This window comes from Chinchilla lanigera, unplaced genomic scaffold (assembly GCF_000276665.1).
Source record: "Chinchilla lanigera isolate Chin_1 unplaced genomic scaffold, ChiLan1.0 scaffold00051, whole genome shotgun sequence".
NCBI lineage: Eukaryota > Metazoa > Chordata > Mammalia > Rodentia > Chinchillidae > Chinchilla > Chinchilla lanigera.
Window position 1 is genome coordinate 16,605,258 of NW_004955452.1, and position 11,601 is coordinate 16,616,858.

General features: G+C 43.7%; 1 protein-coding gene and 1 pseudogene across 1 annotated transcript in view; both read left to right on the forward strand.

The window, feature by feature from the left end:
- The first annotated feature begins 2,722 nt into the window (after nt 1-2,722).
- Nucleotides 2,723-11,601, forward strand: part of Akirin1 (akirin 1) — a 16,397-nt gene continuing 7,518 nt past the window's right edge. Inside the window, exons 1-2 of the mRNA XM_005395237.2 lie at nt 2,723-3,071; nt 9,544-9,684. Coding sequence (XP_005395294.1) covers nt 2,852-3,071; nt 9,544-9,684 — 361 coding nt within the window. The 5' untranslated portion in view covers nt 2,723-2,851. The remainder of the gene's footprint in view (nt 3,072-9,543; nt 9,685-11,601) is intronic.
- Nucleotides 10,146-10,694, forward strand: LOC102008374 (annotated as a pseudogene).

An 11,601-nucleotide genomic window follows, 5' to 3' on the forward strand; every position in this document is an offset into this window, starting at 1 on the left:
CTGGACTGTGGTGACCTCATAAGGACACACCACAGAATGGCCTGTTGAGAGTGGCCCGTTTGCCTCCCTCAAGGACATCTCTCTGGTTGAGCCAGTCACCTGCAGCATATAATAGGATGTACCACCTACTTGTTTGGTTTCTGAATCATGTAAATCCACCCTCATTCAGCAATGTGGTCTATCAGCTTTCAGAGACAGAGAAAACAGCAACTTCCATTTATTCATTTGACCAATATTTATTCTGTGCCTACCCCTGCTGTATTCAAACATGGGCTAGGGCTAGGGAAACAGATGAATGAGGCCTGGTTATTATTCTCAAGGAATGTATGGCTTGGAAGCACAGTCAGATATATACACAAGTTATAACCTCCTCTTAAAACACTAATATTAAAAGGAATGTTCAAAGTTTTAACAGATCAAAACAACAACAACAACAACAACAAAGTTTTAACAGATCAGTTAAGAAGAAAGAATACTAAAGCACGTAACAAAACTGAAGCTACACTGAGCACAGTGGCTTACAGGAGGCCAAAGCAGGAGGATCACTTTAAGTTCGAGATCAGCCTGGGCTACATAGTGAGTTCAAGACCAGCCTGAGCAACATGTTGAGACTCTGTCTCCAAAACAACAATAACAAAAACCCTGAAGCTAAAAGAAGTGATATTTAGAATGACAACCCAAAGAAAATACTTTTGAAACTCCTTGAGCTCTAACTTTGGACCTGTTTATACCATGAAAAAGCAAGTTACTGGGACCACATTAAATAAGTGCCCTAGAAAATAACTATCACTGGGTTGCTTTTTTTTTGCTTTTATTTTTGGGACAGAGTCTCCCTGTGCAGTTCAGACTGGCCTTGAGCTCATTTTGTAGCCCAGGATGGTCTTGAACTCGCAGCAATCCTCCTGCCTCAGCCTCCCAAGTGCTGGGATTACAGGTGTGCACCACCATGCCATATTGGGTTGCTTTTTATGTATGTGGCTTTTATTGGTCATAAGAAATATCCATATGAATTTTGCTGCTGTATTTGTTGTTCACATAGTCTTGATTGCTTTATTACATCGCTCACTCTTTCCTAAGTCACAAAAGAAAGAAACTAACTTCAGAGTTTAGTGATAAAGAAAAAGCAAAAGTATGATTTTCTCCTTTGATGAACCTTTCAAATGAGAAAATCTGTTCAGCATGTCCTGTGCTTTTTTGCCCTGAAATCCAGGAAACTTAGGACTAAATTTCAAGTTCAGTTATAATCATGTGTAACTCCAAGATAATTATGATCTAAGTCTTTTCTGCACCTAATTTTTTTTTTTTCTTTTGTTGGGAAAGTGTCTCATTATGCAGTTCAAGCTGGCCTTGAACTCACTGTGTAGCCCAAGCTGGTCTGGAACTCCTTGCCATACTCCTGTGTGTGGGGTTACAGGCATGCACCACATTGTCCAGCTTGGACCTAACATTCTAGTTTTTTACCCTATTGTAAACCTCCTTTACTGTCTTCTGGAAAACAGATGGGCTAAAATAAACAACACAGGCTGGCAACGTAGATCAGTGGTAGAGTGTGTGCACAAGGCCCTAGTTTGGATTCCAAGATTTGAAAAAAAAAAAAAGATAAATGCAAAATTACATGACCTATGTCAGGATCTTTAAAGAATTTTGGAGAACTGAAGAAGACCCAGAAAAATGTAACAGGAAAAAAAAAGAAAGAAAAAGAAAAGGGGAGGGACTGGAGATGGTGGGAGACTGTGCCGCCCTCTCCAGCTCAGGCACTGGGCACGCTGACTGGGCATCGGGACTGCTCCGGGTGATCCACCACAGCGGCTGAAGATGGATCCCAGGAGGCCTGGTCATTATGTCATATGAAGTTACAAAAAGTCTTTAACCTTTCTTTGGATCACGGATCCAGCTGATGACCTGTTGGAAGCTCTGGAGCCGCTCTGCAGGAGAATCAAGGGCATACAGTTCCTAAAAGCAGAAGCTTCCTGAGTTCTATCCATTCTCCAGAATATCAACAGCACCCTTCCGGTGGCACTGCTGCAGGCAACTCAGACAGTCCTGACAAGAACCTTCCTGAGCTGCCGAGTCGACTGCCGAGAATGACAAAACAGCTACGGTACAGTGGTAGGAATTTCCTACCACTGACACCGCTGGGCTGTTTTCTGTTTGTCTTTAACTTTCTTTATGTAACAAACCTACCTTAAGGCGCGGGTCATCTATACATCCACAAACACACCTCTCCACAGTTTTTACCCAGAATTTCATGGGGTGGGTGGTCTTCCTAACACTCATCCTCAGATAACCGTTTATGCTTAAGAGCAGATTTCCCTGGTCCCAGTGGAATGCCCACGATGACCTTATACAATCGCCCTTTTATCCTGTGGACAAGAGCCTCCCAGAACAAGTGACAGAGCCGGGAGCCCCCTGACCCTCGCGCCTCCCGGTGTCCCCCCTCGCTCCGTCTCCAAGCTCTCCCCTCCCCCATGCCCGCGCCGCGCAGGTGCGAAAACCCAAGGCAAGAAGGCCCCGGCGTGGGGGATGGGACCCTGGGCGGGGCGGAGGCGGGGCTGGGGTCTTCCCGAGGTTGCCTGGCGACCACGCTCTCCGCCCAGATCGTTCCACTTCCTCAGCAGGGGCGCCGAGGGCCGGGCGGTCGCGGACAAACCTCCCGGAGCGGCCCTCTTCCGGTTCCCCCCCTGCCGGGCGGTGGCGAATACCCGTGACGTCACAGGAGGCGGGGCCAGCGGCGCTGCCGGGTGCTGGCGGCGCCATTGGAGCCGGCTTGGCCAGTGAGCCCCGCTGAGGAGCCGGAGCTTGGGCCGAAGTTGTCTTCGCATCGGCTCCTGGTCTCTGGCCCCTCAGCGACATGGCGTGCGGGGCGACACTAAAGCGGCCCATGGAGTTCGAGGCGGCGCTGCTGAGCCCCGGTTCCCCGAAGCGGCGGCGCTGCGCCCCTTTGCCCGGCCCCACTCCCGGCCTCAGGCCCCCGGACGCTGAGCCGCCGCAGCCGCTTCAGACGCAGACCCCGCCGCCGACCCTACAGCAGCCCGCCCTGCCCGGCGGCGAGCGGCGCCTTCCAACTCCGGGTAACCTGCGCGGCGGCGGGCTTGGCAGGAAGCCAGGCTCAGGCCCTCGGGGCGGTGGGAGGGGGTCGTGGACGAAGGGCGAATTCACCCAGGGACCACTTCTTTGCCTTGAGAAAAGGGAACTGGGGTGCCGCTGGGCCTGGCTGCTTCCGGGGAAGGGAGACATCCGGGAAAGGGTAGTGGCCTCACAGTGTCAGTTTTCGGTTTTCCTGGAGCTGGAGAGCAGGGAAGGGGTGGGCGTCAAGAAGATGGGAGTACCCCTGGCCTCTCGGGCCTCACGCTGTCCCTGAAGCCCCTCCTGCTTCGGCTGCACCGGGCCGCCTTGCAGATCCTTTGGGCCGTGGAAAATTGGATTCTGCTCACGAACCCGGCCTTGAGAGGGGCGGGTGACTGCGGGTGATTGGGAAGGGGCGTGAGTGTATGCTGCTCTGCAAGGTACGGTAGCTTGTCGGGAGACCTGATTTCCAGATGTCTTTAGGGACGAAGACTGATGCAAGAGTCATAGAGTCCGATTTCAACCTGACCATTTTTAAAACGCACTGGCCATGTTTTATTGTATGGCTATTGTCTTGTACCATATAAGGCTTGAAGTCGGTAGATCGTTAGCTGGAATTTGAGATTGCTTCAACATACAGAGGTTCTGGTAGCAGGAATCCAACTATCTGTAATACAGGCACTCTTCTTCGATAAGACATTCCACTTCGGCCTAGGAAAGAGAAGGGCTGGTATGACAGTAGATAGCTATCTTACTGCAGTAGTGAGGAGGGGGGGAGTGCATTAGCATTAATATTCACCAGTTTTGAAGGGTTCCCAGAAATGAGAGGCTCTCAAAAATGAATTCTGGTGAGTCATTTCTTTGTGTGTTTTTCTGTTTCTCAAGCTAAAGCAAAACCTTGGAATCCCCTTCAAGTAATTTTTTCCTCACCTCCTTTCAATTCCCAGTGCCTTTAGGCTTCGTTTTCTCCTTCTGCATATCCATAATGCAAATTTCAGGCTCCAGTTCTCACACTCAGGATCCCTGCAGCGAGGTGGTCTCCTGGACTTTATATTCTTGTCCATGTTCACGTCTTTATCCTGTAATTCTTTCGGTTTTTCGAGATAAGAGCCTCACGATGTAGTTCAGGCTGGCCTGGACAACTCCCTGTGTAACTCAGACCGGCCTTGCATTTGTGGTGATTCTCCTGCTTCAACCTCCTGAGTGCTGGGATTACAGGCATGTGCCACCAGGCCCAACTCTGTCCTGGAATTGAAAGAGTTTATTGGCCTTGTCTCACCTGGTCAATCTTTTATATATTTTCTCCAAACTGTGCCTCTGCGCTTTGCCTTTGACCTACCTTTCTGTGCCAGTGTCATGGTGTTTTTCCTTTCTTTGCTAATCCCAGTAGGTTCATTTCCTAAATCTTCAATCCATTACCTAACCTGCCGCATAAGAAACTTTGTTCTACTTTAAATTGCCCGGCCACTTAATATTTTTTGGTTTTTGTTTTGGGTACCGGGAATCGAATTCAGGTTTTTGCTACCAGGCAGGTGCTTGTACTGCTGGGCTACATCCCTGGCCCCACTTAATGTTGTATAGCCTTATGCACAGAATGAGATAATGCTTCGAAAAGTTTCTTGTAAAGTATCTGAAAAAACAGGAGGCAGGAAGGATGTTGGGCGCCCTGTGGTCCCAGCTGCTGAGCAGACTGAGAAGACTGCTTGTGCCCAGTTCATTTTAGCTTGGGCAACATAATGTAACCCCATCTCAAAAAAAAAAAAAAAAAGAATCATACGGTCCACTTGGAGTTGTTTTTCTTTTCTTCCATTGCTCCTACAGATATCTGAAGAAGGTCACATAATCTTTTTCGATTTCTTCTCTTCAAAATGAACTATCTATTTTCTGCCCCATCTATTTTCTGTTGAGGACCCTTTTTTTTTTTTTTTTTTGATACAAAGTCTCACTATGAGATGTTATAAAATATCCAGAATTACCTGAGCTCACAGTGAGCCTCCTGCCTCAGCCTCCCAAGTGCTGGGATTACAGGTGTGCTCATCCTGCAGTCTGAGGACCTATCTAGATAGTTGCAAAAAGTGTAAGTGATGGGTTTTATGTAAACATTTTATTGCTTCAGTACTACTCTCTAGATCTTTTTTTTTTTTTTCCTTTTTTGGTCTTTTTTTGAGACAGGGTCTTGTTATGCAGTTCAGGCTGGTCTTTTGTTTGTTTGTTTTGTTTTTTTTTTTTTTTGTCTTTTTGAGACAGGGCCTCGCTATGCAGTTCAGGTTGGCCTTGAGCTCCTTTTGTAGCCCAGGCTGGTCTCACAACCATCCTCCTACCTCAGCCTCCCCGAGTGCTGGAGTTACCGCCGTGCATCACCACACCCAGCCTGGTGAGCTGATACACCCAGCGTACCCTCTAGATCTGAATATGGCAGCTATAATAAAATCACTTTTTGCCTTTTGGGGTTATTTTGGTACCAGGAATCTTGTGCTTATACACTAACCGTGCACTCTGCTGCTGAGCTAACCCTCCAGCCAGAAACTATTCCTTTGTTTGTTTTTTTGTCTTTCTTTGAGACAAGGTCTAGCTGTGCAGTTCAGGCCAGCCATGAGCTCACTTTGTAGCCCAAGCTGTTCTCGAACTCACAACCATCCTCCTGCCTCACCCTCCCAAGTGCTGGGATTATAGGCGTGTGCCACCACGCCCAGCTTCAGAAACTATTCCTTAAATGTTAGAACTTTAATGTTTGCAAAGATTTTACAAACTAGCTTCCTGGTCTTTTATATTAAATTTTTTTTTCCTTTTTTGAGAGGAATAGAACCTAAGGCATGCTTAACAATCACTCTACCAATGATCTGCACCCTCTCACCCCCTCAGTTATGTTCTTATTTTTATTTTCTTTACATTAATTGTGTTATTGTGCTAGAAATGAAATCCATTCATGATAGGCAAGTGCTGTCCTTGACCTGCACCCCCAGCCCTGTGTTTCTGTTTTGTTTTGTTTTTTGGTACCAGGAATTGAACTCATGACCTCAGGCTTACCAGGCAAGGGCTTATGCCAGTGAGTTTTGTTTTTGTTTTTGTTGTCTTTGAGGCAGGGTCTCGCTGTGCAGTTCAGGCGGCCGTGGGCTCACTTTGTAGCCCAGGCTAGTCTTGAACTCCCAGTGATCCTCCTTCCTCAGCCTCCGGAGTGCTGGGATTACAGGCACGCACCACCACACCTGGCTGCCACTGAGTTATATCCCTGGCCCTCACCCTGTGTTTCTTTTAACTTTGTGTGTGTGTGTGTGTGTGTGTATGTGTGTGTGTGTTTGAGAGAGGGTCTCCCTATGCAGTTCAGGCTGGCCTTGAGCTCACTTTGCAGCCCAGGCTAGTCTCAGACTCACAACCATCCTCCTGCCTCAGCCTCCAAACTGCTGGGATTACAGGTGTGCGCCACCACACCCAGCATGTGTTTCTTAATGCTTACTGAAATTTGGTTTTGTCATGAAAGAAATATCAAGTGTTAATGATTGATTATTTGGTACTTGTTTTTTTTTTTTTATTTGATACTTGTACTTTGGCTTAAGTGAAAAATGTCTTGTGAATTAAAAAGGAAGAATGGGGGAGGGAATGTTGTTGATGTACTAAGAATAAAGTCAGCTAATGGGAAAGTGAGTTTAATAATCAGTAACTTCATTTTATAACATGACAGTTATGTCAAAGGTTGTAAATTTCTCTCAAATGGTTAAAAAAAATTCACCTTTAAAAAAGGATATGTATAATAGAGCAGTTTTTGTGAAATGCCCCTATAAAAGTAAACCTTTGATTACTTGAGGTTTTAATAAGTAGATACTCAGCATGGAATGGAATTGCCTTCAAGGGGGTGTTTATAAACATGGAGCTTAGATACAAAACAATTAATTGATTGTAGTTTGAGAGTTGGAGAATGCCTTCTGGATTGGGGTAGCATTTTAGCTGGGTCTTCAGTAGGGTTTGAGACAAAGGTACAGACCTAATGTCTAGCAAAGGGCAGAAAGCCCAGAAATTAAGGAAAGAATAGTTTGATGCAACTAGATTGTAATGGAAAATGGAATTAGTAGAATAAATTGGTTTTCTTTTTTGCTTTTTTGTTTTTTGTTTTTTTTGCAAGGCATTGAATGGAATATTTAAGAATTTGTAGCAAGCCAAGTGTGGTGGACTACACCTATAATCCTACCACTTGGGAAGTTGAGGTAGGAGAATCATTGAGTTCAAGGCCAGCCTGAACTGCATAGGGAAACTCTGTCTCAAAAAGCAAAAGAAGTTTGTAGCTGCTGGGAACCACTGTAGAATTTTATGGGTAAGCCTAGCCTGATAAAACCTGGAAGCAAAATCTCAAATAATAAGACATAAGTATTAAATTTTTATCCACTGTTAAAAAAAATTCTTTTTTTTTTTTTTTTTTTTGAGGTAGCTCTTGCTATGCTGACCTTGAACTCACAATGTTCCTACCTCAGCTTCCCAAGTATTGGATTACAGAAGTGTACCACCACATCTGATCCATTTTTCTTTTTTAAAAATGCTGTTTCCTGTTTTATGGGCCTTGTTTTTCTCCTGTGGGTACCGTGTCTAGAGTCTTGGATTCGGTGGCCCTTCTACTGGCTTCAGAGTTGTATCTTTCCACTTGTTCACTTTGCCATACAGGAGGAGGCCGAGGTTTATCAAAGATCTTCTGTTCTCATGGACATTGTCCTCCTACTTGTCCTTTCTTGTTTTGAGTCATTGCAGTGCCTCACATCCTTGTTTGAATCTGGCAAGTATGTGCTTGAGGGATAATACATTTTTAAAATGAGGTGAAGACTTCATAAATTCAAAGACCTAAAATCGCAGCTTCATAAGCACTCTTAAAGGAGAACACTGCTAATACTACAATTTTCCAGTCTTTAGGTGGAGGTCACAGAGTTGATTTATGTGTTGAAGCTATTATGAATTCATGTTGGTTCTTGGACCATACCATCAACTCATTTTGGCATTATTAATTAATCTTCGATTTTGATTCTCATTAATGAGATAGGCATTTGATGTTTATATTGAAGAACTACTAGACTAAAGATCCTGAATGATTTCCCAAGGTTACAGTCACATAAGTAAGAAGCAAAATGGCATTGTTAACAGCTCCCACCACTAACAGCGTATGGTCATACCAAAGTATACATTAGAATAATTTGACCTGTGGAGAGAATGATGCAATTGTCTGGGTTTTGGTTTTTTATTAGGAGGCTTTATATTATCTGGAAAGTGAATACACTATTACACCACAAAAATGAAAAACTTGAAAACCACATCCTTCCAAATTCTTTGTTGTCTCTAGAAGTGTACTTCAAGGTAGTTAGTAATTGGCATTTACTGGACTACTTTTATAGTAGCATTAGCAAATTTTGTGTGTGATTACCCTGTCTCAGTAATAATCTGAGTCCAAGTAAATTTTGCCTTTTGTAAGATCAGAAAAATCATGCCTAAGCCCTGTTCATCAATTGTAAGCAGTAAATTTCAGCTCCTTCCATAGTCAGGGTCCAGGCTGTGAACACAGTAGGTTGGGCGTTTTGTTCTTGTTGTTTTTTCTGTCTTCTTCCCCAAAGATCTTATGAGTCTCATGTGGGACAAATGTTTCATTGTTGAAAGACCTTGGGTGATAAGGGATTTATCCCTTAATACTGTCATTTGTGAAAATGTAAAACTTAAAGATCACAGATAACTCCCTTTTGGGTAAAAGATTTCTTTTACTGTAAATTGTACTAATCATCCAAGGAACAACAGATTTGGTCTTCATTGCTATAGGAAAATAAGTGAAAGGAATTGTCTGAGTAGCTTATGCCAAAATAGCTGCTATTCTAGCTTTTTGCTTTTTCTTTCTTTTTTATTGTAAACCCAGGACGTTTACACCGAGTTACATCCCCAGCCCTTTTTCATTTTATTTTGGCACAGGGTACCAATAAATTGTTTTTGTTTTTTTGCCTTTTTGAGACATGGTTTTACTATGTAGTTCAAGCTTAACTTTGAACTCACTTTGTAGCCCAGACTGGCCTCAAAACTCAAAGCAATCCTCCTGCCCGAGCCTCCCAAGTGCTCAGATTATAGGCTTGTGCCACCGCACCCAGCCAGGGTACTGATATATTGCCCAGCCTGGGATTGATCCTGTGATCCTCCTGCCTCATATCATGGGGTGCTGTATATGCATAGGCCTCCACAACTGGCTTATTCTGTGTGTTGCTGGAACAGTGGCAGTAAGAGCACACTGTCTCTGGGGCTATAGAAGGAATGCTTTATACCAGAAGGCCCTGGGATCAATCCTACCAAAAAAAAGTTTTATTTGCTTATATTAATAACATGGGAAGGGGAAGAGATTGTCATCTGCATACTAAAGGAAATATTTTAGCTCTACTTAAAAGACCTTCCTTGCCTCCAACTTCTGAAGAAAGTTTGAAAAAAATGACAAAGTTGAATGCTCAAATTTGTTTCTTTTTTTATTAGAGCAAATTTTTCAGAACATAAAGCAAGAATATAGTCGTTATCAGAGGTGGAGACACTTAGAAGTTGTTCTCAATCAGAGTGAAGTTTGCACTTCAGAAAGCCAGCCTCACTCCTCAGCACTCACGGCACCTAGTTCTCCAGGTAAGCATGCTTTGGTGTAGAGAGCCATTTTAAGTAAGAGTTTGTGAATGATATTTACAATGGCTGTGTCCCAATCTAGATTTGATTTCCTTTAATAAGGTTAGTAAAGTGGATACATTATATTACTGCTTATAAATACTTATTTTTTTTATATTTTTGAATCAGAAAGACGGTTGATGTAATTATTGTCTCATTTTTGTTTTTATTAGTACGCTTGCAGTACATAATGGTTACTTTCACCATATAGAGTTGGTACATATACATAACACATCTTAATTGTTTTTACTTGCTCTTTCCTTCCCCACCTTCACTTTATGAATACTTTTTAAACCATAGTCATGATATTGGAAAAGATCTTAATTTGTTGTTATTTCATCCACATAGTATAAGAGCAGGCTCCTGCTCTATTACTGCAGTGTGTCCATTAGTCATATGTGGCTGTTTAATTTTAAATTAATTAAAACTGCCTTTTGGATCTGCCGTGTGGTGGAACCACCACCAAGATACAGATTTTTGTAAAAACCCTTGTGAGGAAGACCATCATGCTCGAGGTTGAACCCTAGGATACGATAGAAAATGTAAAAGCCAAGATCCAGGATAAGGAATTCCTCCTAATCAGCAAAGCTGATCTTTGCTGGTAAGCAAGTGGAAGATGGATGTACTTTGTTTGATTACAAAGAGTCCACCCTGCATCTTGCATGGAGACTCCGTAACAGTTCTGAGAAAAGGAAGAAGTTTTGCACCACTTCCAAGAAGAATAAGCATAAGAGAAAGAAGGTTAAGCTGGCTGTCCTGAAATACAGTAAGGTGAATAAAAATGGCCAAATTAGTAGTCTTCATTGAGAGTACCCTTCAGATGAATGCAGTGCTGGAGTTTCATGGCCAGCTACGTGGCCAGTGTTGTCTGACTTACTGCTTCAACAAACCAGAAGACAAGTACAGTAATTGACTTCAGCTATGAAAAAAAATTAATTAAGACTAACACTTAAAATTTCAGTTTCTGGGCTGGGGATGTAGCTCAGTGGTAGGGTTCTTGCCTTGCATGCACAAGGCCCTGGGTTCAATCCCCAGCACCACAAAAATTTTTAGTTTCTGCCAGGCATGGTGGCACATGCCTGTAATCCCAGCACTCAAGAGGCTGAGGCAGGAGGATTGCTTTGTGTTCAAAGGCTGACATGGGTTATATAAGTGGGTCAAAGGCCAGCCTGAACTACATAGCAAGACCCCATCTCAAAAAAGACATAAATAAACAAATAAATTCAGTTTCTCAGATGCAGTAATAACATTTCAAATGCTTAATAGCCACATGTGGCTGTTGCATTGTGCAAGCAGTTACAGTATCCTTGTGTTACTGCCAGAAATTCTGTTGGACAGTGTTGCTGTATAACATCATTGGCAGGTGCTCAGAAGTAGAATGTTAGGGTCAGAGGGAATCTTCACAGTTTGTTTTATTTTGTTTTCTGTTTTATTTTTTAAACAGTGTCTGGCTACATAGATCATACTGGTCTGTCACTAGCCTGGGCAGGACTCAGTTTGTGATCCTTTTCCCTCAGCCTTAGAGGCATGAGCCACTATGCCTGGCCTCGCAGAAACTAACTGGGCCAGCTTTCCCTGCCACATCCCTGCACATCGTTAACAAACCCATATTTGAGGGGTTGGGGAGGGATATAGCTCAGCAGCACAAGTATCTGCCTGGCAAGCGTCAGGTCCTGAGTTCAATTTCTGGTACCAAAAAGAGAAGGATAAAAGAAGCAAAAAAGCCCCCATATTTGAACATCTGCAGTGGTGGTGAACTCTGTCTCCTTTAACAGTAGAGGAAGGGGCTGGGGATTTAGCTCAGTGGCAAAGCGCCTGCCTGGCAAGCGCAAGGTCGTGAGTTCGGTTCCCGGTACCGGAGAAAAACCAAAAAAAAAATTA